Source organism: Dermacentor variabilis, chromosome 6 (assembly GCF_050947875.1).
Source record: "Dermacentor variabilis isolate Ectoservices chromosome 6, ASM5094787v1, whole genome shotgun sequence".
NCBI lineage: Eukaryota > Metazoa > Arthropoda > Arachnida > Ixodida > Ixodidae > Dermacentor > Dermacentor variabilis.
The window spans coordinates 77,360,848-77,384,786 of NC_134573.1; the positions used below are offsets into that span (position 1 = coordinate 77,360,848).

At 46.3% G+C, this 23,939-nt stretch overlaps 1 protein-coding gene across 1 annotated transcript in view; it reads left to right on the forward strand.

Annotated features, from left to right (window-relative positions):
- The first annotated feature begins 275 nt into the window (after positions 1–275).
- LOC142586182 (uncharacterized) overlaps positions 276–23,939 on the forward strand; it is a 52,832-nt gene continuing 29,168 nt past the window's right edge. Inside the window, exons 1-4 of the mRNA XM_075697434.1 lie at positions 276–360; positions 452–746; positions 2,991–3,295; positions 8,927–9,157. Of these exons, the coding sequence (XP_075553549.1) occupies positions 485–746; positions 2,991–3,295; positions 8,927–9,157 (798 nt within the window). The 5' untranslated portion in view covers positions 276–360; positions 452–484. The remainder of the gene's footprint in view (positions 361–451; positions 747–2,990; positions 3,296–8,926; positions 9,158–23,939) is intronic.

Genomic DNA, 23,939 nt, shown 5'->3' on the forward strand with positions numbered 1-23,939 from the left:
CCGTCCTTCGATGTCGTCCATCTACTGCCTAACGTTAAACTAACATTGAAATGTGAGATTTGCGCTGTAAATTATACGGAGTGCATTGGAACGCTCATTTACACACTTCTCTAAATATATCTCGCGTTATTATTTAAATAAATTATTGCGATCTCATCACTGAACGCAGCGCCTAATTAAAACAACTTTTTGTAGTTTTTCTCTTCATGAAATTGAAAGCTCCAAACACATTTGCAAGGCGCATGATCATCGTTACGTTGACAATTAGAAGAAGAAGAAGAATAAGACCAGCTGGTGTACCTAGGTCTATGCACTTGTCCCTCTCCCAGCTCATTTGACGGAATTCCTTGGCGGCACCAGGTAGGTCTCCTCTAGCGAGTTACTCCTAACGGCCTTCTTTGTTTTTTTTTACCAATTCACTGGTTTACTTAACTCTCGCCGCCCCCACTAGGTCCTCTTGCCGTGCTGATCCGGTAGCGCCATTATGGAGGCTTCCACAACGGGTACAGGCGGCGAGAAGAAGTCCAGGAGGGCTTCTCGCTCATCGCGGCGGGGTCACAGTGATCGCAAGGCCTCCACATCATCCTCGTCTGGGTCGTCACGCTCCTCACGTCGTAACAGCGAGCGCACGAGGGCGATGGCTTCGCCCGGGGCTGGCTCTGGCCTGGACGCCCCGGTGATCCTGCCTGTGTCCGCAACATTGTCCCCGCCGCCGAAGGATGTCGCAGAGTCGGTGGACTTAGCACGTAAGAACTAGTGCATGCCAAGATGCGCGCGTTGGATGCAGTTCACGAAGAAAATGCGGTGCAGCAGACGATTCATGTATATATAAATGCAAGATGGTGAACCCCTATTTCTATACATTTATACTCCTCTACATTCTATAGTAATTTTACCTTGTATCTTTATTAGCGTCAGAAGACCTCATCATCCGAGTTCAAAGCAGCACGCCTTCCTCGACCACTTATATCCCACGAAGATAAAGTCAACTCGTGTCGCACGCTCAAGTGAGCAGCGCTTCTCGTTCTTCTTTTGTAGGAAAGCTACTCCTGCATCTCATACTGTATATCTCATGCCCAACGTTTGGTTCCGCAATAAGTTCGCGAACGCTTAAATGGACATTGAACGATACCATATATTGCTGCATGGGGCACTTCAGGGTCTGTGGTAGTGTTCCCCCAGTGACTTGGATCCTGACCAGGTAGATTAGCGGACAGTGCTCGGGCACTGACAACCTTGAACATAAACAGGACGCTTGATTACATTGTCCCGTTAAGGGCGGTAAGCTATAAATGCTCCACGACAACTAAGGGCTGATGAGAAATCGAAGGCCGTCAGTGCTGTACTCTACCGGGAAAACACTCACCACAGAGAGGAAGGGTACCGCCGGCCAAAGCAGGCACGGTTGGCCTCGGTCTTCGTGTCTGAGATTGCATCATGATCATCGTGATCATGATCATCATGATCATTATCCTATTTATGTCCATTGCCAAGACGAAGTTCTTCCCTGCGATATCAAATTACCGACGCGGGAGCGGCCCGCATCAGTCCCAGACTGATCCCTCAGGACCTAAATAAAGTTATTCATACCATACCACCCCACCTAGTTTCCTGCGGTCCTCGACTACGCGTCCCTTCTCTTGGCACATTTCGAATCAAATATAGCCAATCAAATCATGAATCAAATAGCGTCTCATTTCATTCTGTCCATGAATCATACAATGGCTATTTGTAAATAGGAATATTTTTACGAATGGCTTTTCAATATTTTCAGGTGCCAACTATGTGCACTTAAACATATAATTGGCTCAAAAGCATGTGAACGAAGAGCGTGTTTTAAGTAACCGAGACGAGAAAGCACTTCCGTGCAGGTTACATGACTGTGTCAGACAACAAGAAATGTCGCGTAAATGGAGCACACAGGCACTTACATTAGGCACTACAGCGAAGTTGTCGGGAGTACTAGAGTCAGTCGTTACTGCGCGAAGAAAAGCGTTCGCAGAGTGTTTGTGCAGAGCAACCCTATGTGCGTACTCAGTTCTCCTCGAGGTACAACACCCAAGGTCAATGTCGGCGCGTTTGACCTTTAGCCGCCGGCGCGTGGGTGTGAAGGTGTGACGTCACGTCCCGTGATCCGCTGAGGAGAGGCGTCGCAGCGGCGCTCGCTCGAGCCTCGCCATTGTGTACCACGTGACTAGGCGAGGGTGTAACTGCTGCTTCGCCGGCGCTTAGTCACTTGCTCTCACCATGGATGAAGCACGCACATGTGTGAGCGCGTCAACGCATCGCCGCTGGCGCGAGCCTGAGTATCCATTACATTACAGTATCCCAAGTTCAAACGGCATGCAACTACTTCACAGACCATTAATCAGCCTTTACCTCAGTCGAGCTACAGCGACATAGTGATGAAACCTCCAACGTGCAATAAAACATTCAAAGCAGCAATACCATGTCTAACCATGCTTAACAGTGCTTTCACTCCTATAACTAGGTGCAAGAGACGATGAAGGCCAGCCACTTTTTAAAGCTATGTTAAACCGAACTGTCTTCATGGTATATAATGTCTCACGAAGGCGACCCGGTTAGAAAAGAAAATTCGGGGTTAGTTGCCCCCAAAAGCTAGATGCGTTAAATCTCCAAGATGGCACCAAATAAAGTTTTCCGTCCTTCCTTCCTTCCAAGATGACATAGGAGAAGGACACGACATACCTGGAGACCTAATGGGGTGTTTGAATAAGTCTCAACAGGGGCAATCAGAATTCTTTGAGAAAGCCTTAGTCATGCAATATTTACAATGGTAAGGAAAAGCGCTTGTGTTCGCCACTGCTGACATCCATTCGTAGACCTTAACAAAAAGCGCCGAGCCGACGTTTGCGATCACAAGCAAAGTGAACTTTTACTCTTCTTTTTCTGTAGTTGCCCCAAGTAAACAGGACAGAAAGCTTGAAATAATGTTAAACAAGAAATTGACTTGTGCCTAATCAATACAGCGGCAGCTGCCCAGCCGTCTGCTTACGTGACAGCCGAGACCACTGTCATCGCCGAAAGGCAGCTCTCTGCGTCGTCGACGCAGCAGATGAGCACGACGGGAGTCGATACAGTCCGCAACAATGGCGTCGAGCAGTTGGAGCGGTTTCCGTCCACTGAGCCGCACTCGCGGTGGTCCATCCCACTCCCAGCTCAGGACGCGGAGGAGGCAACAACCGAGATTCAGCGACTGCCTGGTCGCCTCATCCGCCCACGGACGTCCGAGGCATTGCTGCTGACGGACGACCCCAACCGTGCCTATCAGCAGGTGGGGGCAATGCTTCGCAATTTAGAGAGAAAGAGAGAGGAAAAATTTTACTCGGGATCCCCGATCCGGGTTTTCCTGCTTTGTTCTGGCTGTCTGCCAAGCCAAGCTTTGTGATCAACTCGATCGTGGCTTGTACGTAGTCGTAGAAGGAGTCCGACAGCCACTCTTTTAAGTGTCGCAGGTCTACAGAATGGATGCGAGTTTGGCAAGGCTAGCCGGAATAGCGGGATGGCTCCCCGGTCAATACCACAGAATATGCGCTTTATCTGGGAAACCGTCGCCTGCCATGCAAACAGGTTTGCCAGACAAACGTTGTGTGTAGTGTTGAACGTGTGGAGACAAGAGGGTGTGCGTCTGCGCACGCCTCCATAACTCCGCCTCTATTCGTTTCATGTGCGTGTCTCCTTGTGGATACTTCATGCATTTACGCAATTCTTCAAGTTTTTTGGCCCATATCCGCCCGCGTGAGGGCGTATTGCTCCTTCAGGTTCAGTGGGTCAACCTACCACAGTGAAGGGCCCGCAAGAATAGCGCGGGATGTGCCAATGGCCACTTCGTTCCCTCTGATCGCCGTGCGACGCGGGATCAACTGGATCCGTGATCTGTTAGGATGTACGTTGAGGTGCGTCGGTAATTCTGAATGTAGTACCACGGAGATGTTCCTGGCTGTTAGTGCCCCGCATGCAGCCTGGCTATGTGTTGGAATGAGCAGAATTTGTTCGTGTGGGTTTGGCATGGTGGCGGCCTTCATGACGGCTCTAGGTTCCGCTTGATTTTGTGATGAAATATTGCAGTGAAGGCGCCATGATATCGGTGTAGAGTTGTCGGTGTAGAGTTGACTGCCACGCCTGTGCAACAGTATTTCTTAGTTAGAGAGGCGTCCGTGTGTAGGATTCAGTCCTCAGTGTCGTCTCTGAGGTGTTGCGATCGATATTGCCATCTTTCCGGTTGTGTGTCTGCCTCCATGTCTCTAAGTATTGTTTCGAAGATAACGCGGTCTAGCGCGTTCCACGGAGGACTTCTTTGTTCTATGCTTAGGCGTTGTGTGATATCGTAGCCTAATTCAAGCAAAAAAGCACGCTCCTGTCTTGATAGCTTCTGGCGGCTAATTGTGCCTTTTGGCGGGTTTGGTTCAGCTCGTCCAGTTTAGGTAGCACTGCCATCCACTCACTTGGATCAAAGGTATGCATAGGTGCTTAGTATAAATCTTGTTGCACGTCGGAACATGTTTCAAGTTTGCTCTTTTGTGTCTTTGTGACTTGTACGAATGGATATTGGTACATGATTCAAGGACCAGCCGGCGCCACGGTGAGCCTTCTGGATTGGTGCTCTTTATGCAATCAATCAACCAATCAATCAATCAAACAATGAAATCTTTATTTTCAACGGCAGTTGGGGGTCCCTTAGGCGAAAAGCAGTAATAACACCCTTGAAAATGCCTTAAGACCGAAGTTCATGATAGCTGCCTTAAAACCTTTGCTTTCAAAAACAAATTTACAATAATAGAATCAAAAATGCAGTTTAAAAAACTTAAGAAGAGGTTGGGCAAATACAACAATGGAACAATAGAACAAATAAGGTCAATATATAAGTACACCCTAGGGCGGTTGTACGTTATAGCTGAAATATTCAATGTTCACGAGAACCCATATCATAAAACGACGAAAAGAACAAACGAGATACAAAGAGTAATGAAACATTCTTGATCATGTTCGAAGTGTTAGAAAAAATTAATACATTTCATTTTTTGTAAGCGTAAGAAAGTTGACGTCTTTCTCTTCATATTTATTATGTAGGGACGGCAGTGTGAATCTTAGAGACTGCAAGAAATACGCCGGGCGGGAACGAGAAACAAGCCACTTGTCGGCGCTGCGGGTGCGTGAATCAGTGTAATGCATCATTATATTACATGAATTTTAATAGGCACTCTGAATTGTTCCTTTGCGAAGAAACAGGCAGACATTAAGCGAAAATCGAACATGCGTTTCACACTGTCTAAAAGCGAGTAAACAATGTACTTGTAAAACTATTGCGCGGGTCGATTGCAATATATCGAAGTGCTCTTTTCTGCAAGAGCTGAATTGATTTTCTGTTACTTAGGGTTGTGGCGCCCGAGACTAACAGGCAGTAATATATATGGGAAGAAAACAGAGCATAATAAGCCTGAAGTTTAGTTTTTTCTGGAAGTGCCTACGTCGTGACAAAACACCAGCAGCAGACGGTAATGATTTAGTCAGTGATTCAATATGACACGTCCATGTCATATGAGCAAAAAAGGCCACCCCCAGAACTTTCTGTTCCTTCACAATTTCAACGGGTGTTCTCTCAAGCGTTATTGATTGGTTCACGTTGACTTCCGTGCATCGGGATCTGAAAAAAAAAAACTTTTCCTTTTTTTTCATTTATTCGTAAGCGATCCGCAGGGGACCATTGCAGAGCATCTGAAAGTACACTTTGGTTTCTGGCAACAATTTCAGTTGGATTCTGTCCAGAAATAAAAATACTAGTGTCATCAGCACAGAGTAGAAATGAGGCGCCATAGTTTATCCTAACAGAAAATTGGCAGTGGCTTAGCTCGGCTGTGCCAATATATACGTAGCGAAAGCTAAGGCATAGCATGGTTAGCCCTGGTTAATCTTGATTGCAAGTCCAGGTTAGTCTGCTTGTCTAGCTGTGTTGCGGCGTTTAGCCAGTCGTTCGGCGCGCTCTTCGTCTGTTTCCTGGGCGATTCGTTTCCTGTTAATCTCGTTCCGATGTCGATTCCAGGCCTCCTCCGGCTTGTCAGAATTGTCGCCGCAGATAGTGCCACCTCAACTGTGGTTGCGGCGCACGCAAGCTATCCTTTTCAGTCCTCCGACATGTTATCAGGGATGCAACGCAGCTGGCTCAGAGAGCGGAGGCGAGCGCAATGACGAGGAATGCGGTGTGACGTCATACCAAACGGCGGCGGCGGAACTCGTGCGGCTAGGTGCTTGCGCAGTAGTGACTAGGGAGCAAGAGAGAGAGAAATATCCGCGGTGAGGCGCGCGTTGTGACGTCATGCGCCTCCTCGGGGCACCGCCACGGCGAAATCGCAAGCTCGCGGCCAGTAAGGTTTTCGCTTTAATATCATTTCTGAAGAAATTGAACAGCATTGTTCCTAAAATGCTTCGTTGAGGCACGCCACAAGAAATGGTTTTAGATGAAGAAAAACAGGAAGCATTTGAGACGCATTGTTTCCTCTCAGACAGATATGAACTAAACACTGAATCAGCTACACCAAATACCCCATAAGCACTTAACTTCCCGAGCAAAAGGTAATGGTTGAGGGTATCGAAGGCGTCGCCATAGTCAATGAAAACACCCAGCGTAAGCTTTTTTTCTTCGATGCTGTTATAATCAATTCTTTCTGAGGTAAGAGCGCAGTCTGTGTCGATTTACCACGTTGATAACCATGCTGATACAATGAAAGTGTAAAGTGTTTGTTAAAGAAGCTATGTACGAGGCAGAATATTATTGTCTCTAATCCCTAAAAGAATCAGGTATTATTGAAATTGGTCGATAAACATTAGCATCATTTATTTCTCCACTTTTGTCCACCTCTACTTTTGTAAATACCCTCTTGATTTCTTGCAGCTGCTGATTTTTTGCTGTACCCAAACGTCCGCCTTACCATTATACTGTAGCCAGAAGCCCGGCATCTTGATATGCGTTTTTCTCGGGATAATATATAGGTTCACTTGTAGGGTTTTTAATTTTCGTTCCTCTTGTGCCTGTTCTTCCCTTCGGTTGATTACCACTATGTTCTCCCACTTGGTACTGGAAAGGGTGAGGTACTCTTTTTGGATGTAGGTTACACTCCGTGATTAAGCCATCACGACACTGCCTTGACTTTGCTTCCATGAATTTAACAGGGATAAGCGGACTAGTTGGTGGTCGTTATTGGAATGCATCATGTAACCGCACAAAAACAAGGGACAAAGAAGGAACACACAAGACAGGTGCGGAACTTCAACTGTGCTTCAACGCTGCTTTTGAAGTTCCGCACCTGTCTTGCGTGTTCCTTCTTTTTTTTTTTTTGTGCGGTTACATGATGCATTCCAATAGCTTCCATGAAGTCTGCAACGGTCGGGATTGCCATCATGCTCTTTCTACAGCGAGGCTGCATGTGGCAAGGTTCCTGAAAAAATTGCATGCGTCTATTGAGCCGCGTAGACTGGCAATTTCTCCCCACACGCGGGCCGATACCGAAGATAGTGCATTGCCTAGCCGCCTCGTGGAGGAGATAAGCTGATAAGAACAGATATTGCACTTTGACCTGCGTCGGCCATGTATACGTTCACACCACTCTTTCTTTGACGGCGTTACACGCGCTTGCGTACCTCCATTCTTTACGCTTTGCCGTGGTGGCAGTCCTGTAGGCGTGCTGCTCGCCAGGACCGCGAGGCGGAAAGAAATACGAAACGTCTATGTTGCCCTGATCCCGCGAATTTGGAACTTTTACCCGGAACAACGGCCACGTTTCCGAGGAAGTTGGAGGGAAACCAATTTTGTGAGGCCTGTGTTGTGCGCGACCGTTTCTGGTTTTTAAGTGACCTCACAACGATTACTGTACTGCGGGACGTCGACCAACGCACGATCGCCTTGGATACGGTAAAGCAGTGTGTACCTTCGGAGTGTGGTGAGGTGCCTGTCTGCGTGTTCTACGTGCCCGAATCCGTTAGTAAAAGATGCCATGCCGCATTTTGCAATAAGACATGGTTATGTATACCCCGCGGTGTCTCATCACCTTCCGAAGCACAACATCGTGGAGGAGCGACTAGTGACGCCTCGCCTTGCATTTGTGTACATACGAAGTTTGACGCACGGCAACGGCCCACTCTTGCTAGTCAATCAATATAGTTATCGAACTGCACAGTGTAGCTTCGCTGGTCATTCTTTTTCACAGAGTGGAAGGCCACTGATTTTTTTTTACGCATGTAGCAACAGGCCATCATCATCAAGTGACTGGAGGGGATCATTGTTGACGCCGCATGCAGAGAGCGCGCGTACCCTAATAATAATAATATTTGGGGTTTTACGTGCCAAAACCACTTTCTGATTATGAGGCACGCCGTAGTGGAGGACTCCGGAAATTTTGACCACCTGGGGTTCTTTAACGTGCACCTAAATCTAAGCACACGGATGTTTTCGCATTTCGCCCCCATCGATATGCGGCCGCCGTGGCCGGGATTCGATCCCGCGACCTCGTGCTCAGCAGCCCAACACCATAGCCACTGAGCAACCACGGCGGTTGCGCGTATCCTGAACAGGATCCAGTTTCCAGAGGTGCGGGAGTTCAGTCTTGTGGGAGCGTTAAGCGGTCAGCGCTATAGACAAGCGAGGGGACATTTAGAGTATTTAAAGTAATTAGAGACATTTGGGTAGATGGGCGAGGTACATTACCGGCATCGATAACCGTACTGTAGAGATAACGTTTTGATGCGAAGAAATATCGTAAAGGAGACATTGGCAAAATGCTAGACTAATATGGATTCAAGACAACTAGGTTTTAGTTCATGCAGGCCACTCGAATATTTGTCGCCGCCCCGTTTCAAATGGGACGCCATTGGAAATCATCATTCTCGGTGTCGTGTTGTCCTCGTTGTCTAGAAGTACGGCACCGTTGGGAGCCTCAGAGAGGGGCGCCGCATGTCGACGTTCCAGCGCTTCCGAGACGTGGGGCGCGCGATGCGCTCCTCGCTGTCCTCGTCGTTTCTCGAGACGCCCGTGGTGGGACTGTTGGGTTCGAGGCTCGTCAGCCGCCTATCGCTGCATGGCTCCAACCAAGAGCGGATCAAGGCGCTCAACATGGCCTCCACTGCGAGACCCGAAAAGAAGAAGGTGAGTTGTGCGAGAGGGTATTTAAAATAATATCGCTGTACTAATGATAACCTCAACATCGAGTTTCCTGCAGATGCCCTTTAGATAGAAACGTCAGGAGTACACGAGTCTTCTTAAAATGCCCCTGGCTGATCTCCCCTCAAATTGCGCTCAGAGGTATCACTTTCCATAAGGCTTTATTTAAGAGGAAGCTTTATCTCGGAGACAACTCTGTCTTTGCTTATTCAAACGCATGTAAAACGCAGCATTTCTGTATGAGACAACCCTTAAACTGATTTGAATGCAACTTGTTGCATAGTGGGAGAAAGTTAAAGGGGTGGAGACATCAAAATTTTCGTTCATGCGTTTGTTGATTCAAACGTTGCGTCATGCCTCAGGGAGCACGATACACACAGCGGGATTCATATATATACGATAAATAATTTAATAATAGCATTATTATACCGAGCGATTTCGGTTTCGGTTTCTGGGCTCCGGGGGATGCTATGACGTCACAGAGGTGGAAACGCAACATGGCTTGGTCACGTGGCCCACAAAAAATAGTGACGTAAAACTATGCTGCGTTGTCTGCTCGCGCATACGCGTGCTCTGCCAGCAGGGGTCAACCACTGGCGATTCGAAGTGCATGTCGTGATTATTATAATTATTGCGAAGAGCGACAACAACGGTAAGAAAATATTGCGGCTTGTGAGAGTCGGTGATTCATTCCGAAGCGCCGTAAGCTTTAACTTTGAATTGAACCGGAAAAGGCCTAGCGACGATATCGGCGGCGCCGAACGATCAGAGGCGGTGAAGCTGCCGTCGATGCCAGAGCGACCACTCCTCGGTCGCTGATTGGCCGCTTCGCCGTACGGCTGCCGCACAAATGGGTCCCGGGCCCGTCCTCTCTACGGCAAGGAAATCTCGCCGTTCGCGAGCAAAACCGCCGTCACACGGGGGCCCGCGAACTGCAAACGGCCTGCGGAGAGTTTCCGTGCCGGTAACGTGGACGGGCCGGTAACGTGGAAAGGCCAAGCGAAGGAGAGTCCGCTCCGAGCTGCCGAACTACGCGACTATGCGAGGAGAGAAGCAGACAACACGAACGCCGCATATCCTGGTCCCTTTCGGAGACGGCCGGCTAGTGTTACACTCAAACGTGTAAGGCCCGTCCGCAGGGCAACTCGCCGCACGCAGTTTGCCGTTCGCGGGCCGGCGTGCGGCGTTCGTGTTGTCCACTTCTCTCCTCTTGTGTCCGTGTCTGCACGCCTTACCCCTTCTTTGCATTAAAAAGGATTTCTATATGCCTGTAGCTCGGTCGTAACGGAGGCTATGCTCGGTTGCTCGGCTCAGCAGGCTCCGTAATCGGCATTTCATCGCTACTCATCATACGTTACGTTTTTGTGCTGGTGTGCTATGACGTCAATATTTTCGTTCCTCCTCTGTGACGTAGTAACTGCCGCGCTAGCGATGGGTCTCGACTACGAGAAGGAGTTTTTAATGACTCTTTGGAGCTCCATTAAAATTATTTTGAAATGTTTGCAGCGTCCAATACCTCGTTCTGGGTGTCCTTGCATACGGAAGCAGCCTACAACACGCTTTTTATAGCCTCAAAATTTGGTGTCTCAACCCCTTTAAAGTCGAGAGACTGTAGAGAGCGAAAAACTTTATTTAGGGCAGGGAATTTTGGAAACCATTAAAGAAATTAGTAAGTTAGTGAAAATGGAAGCAGTACGTCTACAAATCTTTAACTGCGCAAAAAAAAACGAGGTACCGCAGTTCTATATCGACTATTCATACGGACAACCCACGGGCGCCGCCATGTTTGAACACGCGGTGATGCGTCCATTGCTTACCTCAGCTGCCTCTGTTGCCTCCGGGTTTACAATGAATGTGAATGACACCAAAACAGCTCGGCAAACCTCTTTTTCGGCCGATATCGTAAATTGTGACTAGGTGGGCGACACAAAGCTTTGGCCACAGCTTTAGAGAACATGTAGGCGCTTTCGAAGCTCTTTACGCTTTCTCCAAACGGTGCGAGCATACGGTACAAGAATGGGGCTAGACAACTACTCCCAGCTGCCCAAACTTTCCGCTTATGCATTAAATAAGGCTGAGTGTGTTTTTCTCGTCGTTCACTTAGCAAACAATTTGAAGAAGCGGCTTGTCATGTTTCTGATTCAATGAAGTGCGGTCGCGATCTGATTATTTATTTTTTGCCAATCGCTCGCGTGTGTGCTTATTTGCGATAGATTTGAGCTTGCTGCGCACAAGGCTACGAACGTAGATGTTCTGTATTTTGTAATAGCCTGTAGCAAAGACGTGTTATCTCCGGTCACGCGCTTACTCTGTGGACCGTTAATAACCGTTCAGCTTCGAATATTCGTGTGCATTTGGTATAGTCGCCGTCACCCATGCTTCAGCACATTGATTCAAGAGCGAGACCATTAGGTTTTTTTTTTATTTGTGGGCGATAGACTGGGCGTAAGTGTCAGTGGTAGTGGGGGAGGGGGGCTATCTGCATATAACCTGCGAGAAACTTACTATGCCAGAAAACGGTACTAGTACCTTTGTCAACGTATAACTCGCGGTAGTTACTATTGCGCACGTTCCAGGGATGACATCTTTCCTTTGGTAGTTCGCGATGCCACGCTGGTGGTTGAGTGAATGTTTCCATCCTCCAGGAAAGCCATGCATAGCAAAGGGCCGGCAGTACAGTTATTCCTTGTCTAGCAGCGGTCTGCGGACGTGGCTCACAACAGATTCCCTCGATTCCTTAGTATAACCGTAATTATTTCTGCAGACAACTATTGCTCACGTCTTCCCTCTACCGTTCCACTATTTTCAGCGTGTAAAAAGTGCAGGACGTTAGCAATCGCCTAGTTGCATTTCCAATAGCTAATCGTGCAGTAGCAGTGTAGTGGCACAAACAGTTTCTTATTCGTGCGGTTACGATTGAGGAAACGTGCGGCGAGCCACCGAAAGCGACATCTGCTTCCTCTAGAGCAAACTACTCTCCGAAAAGTTGCTTATACCGCACCTGTTGGAGCACCTAAAGCGGACAAATCTGATATATTAAGTCACAGCCAACGTGAATTTGCTAAAATGTTTACTGAGTTTTGCAAAAGTTGAACTCACGTAATGACGGTCTGCTGCAGAGCGGCGCACAGTACATCAGCTTGGGCGGCTTGTGAAGGTGTCATGAGGTGAAATTTAGAAAATGTTCATATCATTTTTTTTTTATTTTTCAATTACGTCGTTCTAGACTTCATACTTCGTTTTGGAATTATTGCGAATTCGAAAAAAAATGTTTACAGCCATGCGACCTTAATAATACAATCACTTTTTACAGCGACTAGAGCTTAACTTTTCTTTTAGATGCAACTAACGTCGTAATCGGGTGCAGTGGTTGCCGAGAAAAGCGACTCCTGTTCTCCCTTGGTTTCATATAATATTCCCTGAGCTAGAGCTAGCTTTAGCGTCCGCGCAACACCGATGGCCGCCTATTTCCAACACCAGAATCGGTCACTCGGGCTGGCAACGCTGTCCAAATAAACAAAGATGGCTACGACCACGGTCACGGCGTCTCTTTCACTTGGTTCTGCACTCAAGTTTCTCGTTTGTCGTGTCGAATCGAGGTCCTTCGTCGAAACCGAAAGGGTTCTTGCTGCAGGTCACATTATTTTGATTGGTCTCAAGGATTTCAGCCACGAAACTGCGGAAATAGTTGTGCCCTGGGTGCAAATATCCGGCCTGCCTAGCAAGGCAAATCCGATTTAATTAAGGAGCACTAGCCTTTCAAGCGAGCAGAAGGCTAAAGAACAAAGCGTTTTTGCGTAGCAGGCCTCTGAGAATAGTGTGTGGTTGCTGCATCCCCTCCCCCATACAGACCCGCTATGATAGTTGAATCTTCTCGGACTTCAAACAACTCCGCACTGTGACTCACGTTAACTATATCAATAACATCCACCAATATAATGTGCAGTACCGTTTCTCGTGCTTTCAGGAGCTAAGTGTACAGATTGTGCACTGATCAGACGAGGCTGAAATACTGTATATTTACCTGGTGATTGTGTCTTGGGATAAGAACAAATGAGAGTTCTGTTTGTGAGTTTGGGTGCACCTTTCTCTTTAGATAGCTGATGCGTATGATAAGATCGCTTGCGTTCATTGACTGGTGCCTGTTCGCGCTCGCAGTACGCAGTCTTAGACGTGGGGACCAGGCTTGGAAACTCGTCAGCCACCCGCAAACATTGGTGAAACGCGAGAAGTGAATACCAAGCAATAGAAAAAAGTCGGGTTTCTTCTAGCAGGTTCCCCAAATTTATCGAGGGTGTTCGTTTCAACCCAGTTACTTGTAATCGCGTAAATATATGGCTTGGAGAGGAGTTTAAACAATTGTACGGAATTTAGCTGCGTGCACAGAGCTGTAATGCGAACTAGCGGTGCTGCACGCAGGTTGAATGTTCCAAAGCTGGAATGAGCACTGTTTGAAGTTGCTTCTAAATTTCTTGCCAGCAAATAAACTGTGAAATTACTGCGTTCAATGAGGAAACAGCACCTTATGCTTACACCGCTCAACTAAAGTATGATATCAAAACGATGCTACCTCGCGGCATATAACATGTGCCATGACTAACTTCAGACCTTTCAAGGTAGTTACCGTGTCTCCTACTGTGTGCGGGCCAAACAATATTAGCGAGAATATGGCCACTGTATTTGTAACACTAAAGCTGGGGCTGCAAACTGAACTACATCACCATAATTCATGAAACCTCCTTCCTGAATGAATGCGAACTCTGCGATTTCAAACACTCGCACGATAACAAAAATATATGAAAGGAAAGCAATGGTCTACCAACTGGGAATAAAGAAGTTGCCCCGAGTTAAATGTTTCGAAAAGGCAAGCATGGTTTAATACACACCCAATACATGTCCAATTGACAAGTTTCTAACACATATCGCTTCCTGAGGCGCGTGGTCTGCTTTTTTGGAGAAATGATCAAATGATACACAGTTGTCCTTGTACCGCGATGATACGCTTAACCGGTACATTGCAAAATTCTATTCACATATGTTTGTTTTCCTGTATGTGCGCCGTAGCATCATGACCATTTGTGAAGTACGAGGCACACAGGGTCTACCATGATAGGAGAACCTCTATCGCTTCATGGCTGTACCTGGATCAGCCGTTTCTGGGCGCGTCCGCTAGAACGACAGAAAGCTGAGCTAGTTGGTAAGGATTCACTATGCAAAAAAGAAGTGAGGCATGCAGACAGGACACAAGAGTAGAGAGTGGACAACACGAACGCCAACTATCAACTGAAGGGAGCACAGAGGCGAAAAAGGAAAGAAGACACAAAACTCATCTGCGCATGCTTAGGAATGGTAACACCACGTGTCAATCGGGTACACGTGCCGGTCTACGTGAGAGGTAACTGTTAAGGCACTTAATCTCTTCCTTATGTAAACTAATCGAAGGCTGACTCACGCACGCACTTCCACCATTATAGATATGCCATGCCTCTATCATAAGACGCGTACCTTAATTCTTATGCCTATACAATATCACGCATTCATCTCGGCAATGTAGCGAAAGATTAGAAGGCGATCCACCGGTTAACGACCTTTTATGTTCCATTAGCCTCTGATTGATACACCGTCCCGTTTGCCCTAAGTAGAACCGGCCACCCCCTAAGTAGGCGGTGGCCGGTTCTACTACTTCTACTGGCCGGTGCAAATAAGTAGGGGAACAATGTTCCCCTACTTATTTGCACAATCCTGCTTCGTTAGCCTCCCTAATTGCGATATGTATGTTCCGCGCTAGAACCATGTCATGGTTTAGTCGTAATCGTGTCGTCCCATTGGAAGTTCAACTGATGTGCGGCTTCCTTCAACCATCAACTGGGCATGCCAGGAGGATTCGAGCTATTCTTTCCGCTGAATCATGGCGCCAAGTTAGGTTCTACCAGGAGTGTCTAAGGGTCCGTTGCGCGGCCCTGGGAGACGGTCGCCATTGGAACCGCCCCTACGCTGACTGGAATAAGTTAGCCGTGAAACACGCGGACTTCCTATGGAGGATGAAACTTCCGGAGCTTCAACAAAGTAAGAGGAAACACCTTTCTAATAATTCACCGTCAAATAACGTACTGGTTCTTGGAGACGCCATCATAAGTGATAACCATAGAAGAACCCTTGCTTTAGGTCCTAAGCACTCTTTTAAGCCTAACATAAAAGCCGTTGACGTTTTAAGCATACCGCGCTACATAACCAGGTTCGTCCCGGAAGAAGAACGCTCACGCTGTATTTCGGATTGTATTGCTAGCATTAAACAATCAAATTCTCATTTTAAGACGCCTGACCCTGTCCGACCATTAGTTGATTACCTTGTTGAGCATAAACTTAGACCATTAATATCTGACAAGGAAGGTTATTTCTTAATTATGCCAGATGACATGTTTTCAGAAAAAGCGATTTCAGCCATAGAAAAGAATTTACAGCCAGTAAAACTCAAGCCTTCGGTAGTTAAGCAACGTGCCAGAGTTAGATGAATGCGCGATATTGTATAGGCATAGGAATGAAGATACGCGTCTTATGGTGGAGGCATGGCATATCTATAATGATGGAAGTGCGTGCGTGAGTCAGCCTTTGATTACTTTACATAAGGAAGAGATTAAGTGGCTTAACAGTTATCTCTCACGTAGACCGGCATGTGTACCCGACAGACACGTGGTGTTACCATTCCTAAGCATGCGCAGATGAGTTTTGTGTCTTCTTTCCTTTTTCGCCTCTGTGCTCCCTTCAGTTGATAGTCGGCGTTCGTGTTGTCCACTCTCTACTCTTGTGTCCTGTCTGCACGCCTCACTTCTTTTTTGCATAATGCGTCCGCTAGATGGCGAGCAATTATTTCGAGTGGGTTTTCATTTTCGAATTTTGTGGCAAATGGACGTGCTTTTCGGGGCTCCGTGGCGGCGACGAAATCATAAGTTTTTGTGCATACTTTGAGCTTGCTTCGGTTTTTGAAATGAAATCAAATGAAGTTTACTTCCATCTTGTAAGGTACAGTTGGGGGGGGGGGCGGAAAAAAACTCTTCATTTGACAGCTTGACAAGTCCACCATCCCTCATTTTGTCAGAGGCAGCATCACATTCTTTCATCCATTCAAAATATACACATGTATTCCGTACATACATAATATTGCACATCATATACATTACGCAAAAGTCACGAAGAGCGTCAATGGAAAAATACATATAGAATGCTCACACAAGTGCTACAAAGCAATCACATACATCAGTCGGAGCTCATTGAGAGACGAAGAGAAAAGGTTGAAACGAACCGAATTGTAATAATTTAGGAGTGTGCGTAATGTATACCTCAGGCACTGTTTCCCATAGTTTGACGGTGGTGTCGGTACTGTCCAGTCTTCGAAGTGTCTTGTGATATAAGTTGGTGCTCTAGTTTGCAATTGGGCGAGTTTATGCAGATTAAAATTATTCTTATAATCTTCCGCCTTATAGACGTTACCTAATCGACATTTGTACAGATTATACGCTGGGATTACACCGGTGTTCATGAAGAAAGTTATTGACGATGCAGTGTAGGGAGCATTATATGTATGACGGAGATATTTTTTCTGTAGTAAGTGAATATGCTCCAGATTGTTGGATGTCGGGTTTCCCCACACTAACTGATAATAGTTCAAGTGTGAAGAAAAAAAGGGAATTATATAGCAAGAGTGTTTTTTCTTTTTTGCCTTTAAATAGTAAGTGGGTGGTTTCCTTTTTCTTTCTTTCTTTTCTTTGTGTCTCGTATTTCGGGTGAGCGGGTGTGCTTCGTGTACATTTGGTTTTTCAGGATGGTTAGACCGTCCTTTGCCGCCACGTGCTTCAACACGTGCCGCGGGGTCGGACGTTTTTTTTAATGTTTATTTAGTCATGCTGTTGGCCCGGAGACCATTACAGGGGTGGGGTACAGCACAGAAAATGAAAAATAACATAATGTACATTATACACAATGCACGCAAATTATACATAAAACGCTCTGCTTGAGCATACATTCATAAAAAAACCGGGAAACTAGTAACAGCACAAATACAATAGCAATATCCAGAGACAATAAACACAATTTGTGTTAATCTAACATAATATACATAATTTTGTTTAGGACATTATTTGCCTCAGATTGTTTTCAAATTGTGTTACGGTATCACATTGAATAATGGTTATTGGTAGTCTGTTCCATTCATTTATTCTTCTGCGGACGAAAGAATTGGCGTATGCATTAATGTGCGGTTAAGATATCCGGAAATTATGTTCATGTGTACCTCTTGAGGTTGTGCTTTGTTTTGGTGCTAAATAGGGAGTAGCATTTATGTTATAATGCCCTTTCAAAAGCAAAAAAAGAAACTTAAGTCTGGCTACATGCGTTGTTCGTACAAGGAGGGTAATTTAGGTCATTGCAAAATTTCTGTAACAGAATCAGTTTGCGAGTAACGAGACAGAATAAATCGAGCAGCTCTTCGCTGGACTCTTTATATCATGTTTATCAATCCTGTTTCATAAGGGTCCCATACAATACTGGCGTATTCCAATGTCGGTCTTACCAGATATAGGTAGGCAGTTAACTTAGCGTCTTTCGAAGCAAGCTTGAGCTTCCTACGCAAAAACCAGAGTTTCATTTCTGCTGTCGAACAAATGTTTTTAACGTGCTCCTTCCAACTAAGATTCTTGGATATAGTTACGCCTAAATATTTAAGGCTATAACCTGCGGCAAGTGTAAATGAACCCAGGGTGTAGGTAAAGTCAACAACAAGTTTTGTCTTGTTTGTGACACGAAATACAAAAGTTTTTTTAAAGTTAATTTTCATTTTTCAAATTTCACACCACTGTTCAACCGCCTGCAGAGCTTTGTTATTAATTTTCTAATCGTCCTGGTTGTTTATTTGTTTATAAAGGAAGCAATCACCTGCGAAAAGTCGCACCCTTATGTCTTTGTTAATACATTGCGCAATATCGTTAACATAAACAAGAAATAAGACTGGGCCCAACACAGACCCTTGTGGAACATCCGATGTGACGTCTAACAATTCCGATTTGGAGCCATTAATTTCTACGTACTGAGTTCTGCCTGTTAGGTATGCACGAATCCATTGTGTTACATTGTAGTTTATGCCAAGACGAACCAACTCATCAATTACCTCTGAATGAGGGACTCTGTCGAAGGCTTTCGAAATGTCAAGACAAATACAGTCAATTTGCCCCTTGTTATTCAAAGCCCTCGCAAAATCATCAATTGTTTCAACCACTTGCGTCACTGTCGTTGTGTGTTTGTAGTCGTAGCTTGGAGGTGGCAAGACTAATTGCTATTAGGGGTTTTACTGTGCGTGTTTTAGTAGGAAAGTGAGAGCGTGGCCGCGTGGTTGGGCGCGGCGAGAGCGTGTCATACCTTCGGTCTCCGCGGCTTTGATTGCTTTTGAAACAGTGGTGAGAGTTGCTTTGCGAAATTTTGAGGATTTCGCCCCTGTGCCTATCGGTTTTTGCTAAAAGGTACGTGCTCTGCATTGATATAGTATTATAGTATTTGCACCAGTAGTAGCATTATTATAGTATTTTAGTATTTGCAAATAGCCGTGGAATACATGGCGAGAAAGCCGGGAAAGCCGGCAGTGCCCGGGGGATCCCTCAAGGCAGATGAGGAGACGGATGAGAATGAAGAGGGCATCGAATCCACCGGCACACACTGTGTTGGTGACACTAGGCTGCATAAAATGGAGCCTCTCCAGGGAGAGCTTGTCAAACAGGTTCAAGAGCTCAAAAATGAGTTAAATAGGGAGCGTGATGCACGGAAGCTAGTTGAAAAGAGACTTGAAGCAGCCGAGGAAAAGCTGAACAGGGCCGCCATTGTGAACAAGAATGTGCGTGACAATGGAACGCAGACCCCGACGTGACAGGAGAGGGAGTATAAGCAAAGTACGTGGAATGGGTGCAACATGATGAAGGCTTAGCTGGAAAGAGCGGCGCCTACCTTGAGGCCGCCACGCGGAAAAAGCAGGAGCCCAGGGGACAATGCCCCTTGTCGAGTCCGAATCATGCAGAAAAGGACAAAGGGAAGCAGGGAGAGGTAAAAGAGAGTGAAAGGGTGATCATCGCCGGCGACTCAAATCTGGCTAGCTGCTCAAAAGCAACTGTGGAGAGGGTGAAATGCGATAAAATAGTGGCGGTAGGGACATTTCCATAGCGGACACTGGGTTCTGTCATGGAGCGAGCAAAAGAAAAGCTCGTGGACAATGCCCACGCGCGAAACCTTGTCATAGTAGCAGGCGGGTTAAATAACGTCCTAAACAGGAAAGGCACACGCCTAGCCTAGCGCTTGGCGAAGGGGTAGACGACTTGCGCGAGCTATACCCTCAGGTGCCAATCGTGGTATGCACAGTGCCGGAGGTGCCTGTAAGTTACAATCACGTGCAAAGAGCCGTAGTGGCTACTAATGAGCCAATATGGAAAATGAGCTGAGATAAAGGTTTTGAGGTTGTCGAAGGAAACGGGGAAGTGAGAAGGTGTGGTGGTTTTAAACGAGACGGGATCCACTTCAATTACAGGCTGGTACGAGAAGTGTGCTGGCGACTTGCTGGTCGCGCTGTTGCTTTTTTAAGGGTTGCACGGGCGCTTAGGAGGCCAGAGTAGGTAGTAATGAAGGAGGTCCTCTAGGGGAAGCTCTGAAGAGCATCGCCGTCGATAACACAAAAAGGAGGAAAGCAAGAAAGAGAGCTCGCCATGCAATAGGCTACATAAACATGCAGGGCGGCAGAAGAAAGGAAAAGGGGGCCGAGATTGAAGAGCAGTTAAAAGAACAAATAGGGGTGTATGCGGTTACAGAAACGCACCTTAGAGACTCAGAAGAGCCGCCAGTTCCATCAGGGAGCCATATGGAAAAGAGTAAACCAAAGATGCTCTTGACATTAGGTCAAGAGCATCTTTGGTTATCAGGTACAATGAGTGGGAAAAAAAACTTGGCCGGGCGTTACGTATTTGTGGACCGGAAATACTTTCACAGAGAAGAATAAAGAATTGGTGGAATGCATTAACGCTGATAATAAGGGTTTCGGGAATGGTGCTGAAATTGTCGTATTAGGTGACATGAATGCCCACATAGAGGATTCAGATGGCTATACCAACAACAACTGGTAGTCAATGCTAGACTTTGTGATCGACATAACCTCGTCATCGAGAATACAGGGCCTAAGTGTGAAGGACAGATCACGTGCGAAGTGGGAAACCGGCAATCAAACATTGATTACTGTCTGATGACAGAAGGAATTCATGATAAGCTTAGAGAAATGGTCATTGATGAGGAAGGGTATAGCAGCATAGGCAGTGACCATAACGCATCATTTGAAAATGGGATATGTAGTTCGGAAAGACAGCAAGGAGCGCAATATGGCCCGTCCAAATTTGAACGCTGAACAAATAGCAAATATAGTCACTAGAGTAGAGAAAGAACTTGGGAAATGGCCAAGTAAAGAGTGGGAATATGGTGAGCTTCTAAGTTTAATAACGACAGAAATACGGGAAGAGAAGCAACATGTTCGTTGGAAAGGAAAAAAGAAACCGAAAAGCTGGTGGAACAGGGAGATACGAGAAGTGATCGTGGCGCGGCAGAAAGTACCCCGAGAGCACAGGCAGGCAAAGAAGGCGCAGCTGCCGCAGGATGAAGTAACCAGTAAATGGGAAATATACCGGGAGAGAAAGTGTATGGTTAAAATACTGGTGCAAGCAAAATTAAAAGGTGAAAGTGAACGTTGGTTGTCAGAAATACGTGAGAAAAAGAAGGCCGCACCTAGAATACTTTGGCACCACATAAAACTATTAAGCAGGAGGTGAACAACACTACAACATGTCCTAGACGAAGATGAGAACAGACTGGAAGGAGAAGCGGTAATAAATTACTTCTGAAAAATAACAACCGAATCTTTCCAAGCTAATGACGAGGTTGTATTTGAAGAAACAAAGAGCATGAAAGAGACCTAAGTGGAATGGGAGCTGGTGCTGGCAAATTTTACTGGAAGAAAGCGGAAGAGAAAATTCCTAAGCGGACAGCCATAGGGCTAGACGAGTTCCCCATTAGGCTGAATAATGAACTAGGACCAAAATGTAAATAAGCTCTGGTGAAAACAGTGGAAAAAACTTTAAAAGATAGACGAACACCAGGCAGATGGCTGCAAAGTAGAATGAATTTAATTTACAAAGGTAATGGGGAGAAAGATAGAACTCACTCGTATAGACCGTTGACCATTACATCGGTAATATACAGGCTAGCAATGCAGGTAATCAAATTAAAGCTTCAGGCACGGGCAGAGAACAGTGGCATTTTGGGAGAACTTCAGAATGATTTCAGAATAGGCAGGCGTTTAGATGATAACTTATTTGTTCTTACTCAGTGTATTGAAATATCACAAGTAGAAAGCAGACCATTATATGTGGCCTTTTTAGACATTACAGAAGTCTATGACATCGTAGACCCCAACATTTTGTGGGATAGTCTGGAAGGGGAGGTTTAGGTGACGATTGTAGACAGCTTTTGAGAGAAATTCACCTAGAAAATGCCGTTTGCGTTGAATGGGAAGGGATGAGGAGCGAGGACAAAGTTCATATCAACGAGGGACCGAGGCAGGGGTGCCCTTTGTCCACGCTGCTGTTTATGATGTGCATGGTGAGGATGGAGAGGGCGCTAGAAAGAAGTAATATCAGGTTTAATCTCTCATACAAACAGGTGGGTACAGTAGTAGAGCAGCACTTCCCAGATTTATTTTATGCGGGCGACATCGTGTTGCGATTTGCAACGCGTGGCTAATATCTGTGGAAAGGAAGGCAATCAGGTGTTATGGTGTTCAATGAAAACTATGAACAGACAGGGGAGATACAGGGCCAGGAAATACCTCGGGTGACAGAATATAAATACCTTGGTATATGGAAGAACGAAGGCCATAGATATGTGGAAACATAGGAAAAAAATATAACAGTGAAGGGGAAGAGAAATGTAGCCGTAATGGAAGCACAGAGCGTTATGGGGATACAGTACGAGATGATACGATACAGTACGGATGGGTACGAGATGCTACCAGCTATGTGGAAAGGTGTAGTGGTTTTAGGACTTACTTTTGGAAGTGCGGTTGCTTGCTTTAAATCAGGGTACAATCAAGAGTCGATGGGAACCAAAGGTCAGTGGATCGCCTCGCATTTGGGCGCTTACTGGAAGACCACAAATGAAGCTGTGCAGGGTGATATGGGCTGGACTAGTTTTGAAGTGAGGGAAGCTCGCAGTAAAATTGAGCATGAAGAACGGCTGAGGAATATGGAAGAAAGCAAATTTACTGGGAGAGTGTCGAGGTATCTGTACAGGAAAAACTGATTCACAGGGGAGGAACAGACCTAAGAAGCTTACCAGCAAGTATGCAACCTGTAGAGTGGGCAACACAGCAACAAAGAACGTCAAGCGGAAAGTCAGAGAAGCTGGAATAATCTCATGGGTCTCATGTCATCACGAGTCTCGTCAATCTCATCTGAAGCAAAAATTTGTACGACACTACAAAGGGCAGTGCCTTGCCATTTGAGGCTCGAGCTGGTTGCCTAAGGACCAAAATGTGCTGTAGCTAATATTCGCAACACGATGAGAAATGTGTACGGTGCAGCAAAAATGCGGAGACTATTCAGCTCATCCTAATGGAGCGCGAATTGATTCGCCTAATGAGACCCACAAGGAGCGAGCGAATTGAACTTCCTGCTGGCTGTGAATTCAACAAGAACTAAGAGGCGAGAACACATCGCCCACGAAGCTATCAGCCCTCGGCACTGCTTGACTTTATCCCCTATCGCAGATAGCTTTCAAGATAGTGTCCGCGCTCAGCCGCACCGCATGCAACCAACCCTGGAGTAGAACGCATCCCTTCCCGGCTGTCTTGAGTGCGATGGAAGTCGGCGCGCTTTCTCCCTGCCTATCTCCCTTGCGCGCGTGAGATCGAGCCGACGTCTTATGGTCACCGTCGCATGCTTTCACTCGCGCACATTGCATTCAGCACACGGCCTCGATGTTATCGCACTTGGACTTTATACGGAGCGTCACGCGGACGGCGACGCAGATGAGTACGGCGAAATTTCACTTGCACTATAGCCATATGTTTGCTGTCGCAATAGAGATATACTATAATGCAAAGCAGGTATAGCATACCTGATTTACTCAAGTAGGTCATGTGATCGCCGGTCCACCTAGTTTAAAAGGGGACCACAGCATGTCGTTGTCGTCGTCATCATCATCATCATCATCATCGCAAAATCACTTGCATGTAAAACGCAGGAATGCCTTGCAGAATCGCCTTTGGGATTATTTTAATAAATGTGCTGCATTTCAGAGAGATCGTTCAGTTGTAGTGAGTGTGGGAAGTGCAATTTCGATTTAGGGACTGAACACATAGTGCAGAAATCAAACTGCGCACCAAAACCGCATAGCGCAGTCCTGTCAAGCGGATCCATTAGAATATCCAAAGTGGACAAATTTGATATATTTTAAAGTATTTGGACAGTCGAGGAGAATTTCGGCGACGCCGATTCCGTGTAGAGTCCAAGAGCGGCAACATCGCAGTTGTGTTGCGTATGCGGTTGTGCGAGCGAAAGCTTGCGAGGGTGAACAGAGATGTATGCATCTCGATGCAGCGATGTCTTCTTGCGCTCGCAAGAGAGGAAGGAGGGGAAAATGCGCGTCGCTGCCTCTTCACGCGCGAGGGTATGAGCGGCGAGATGCGCACAGGCTA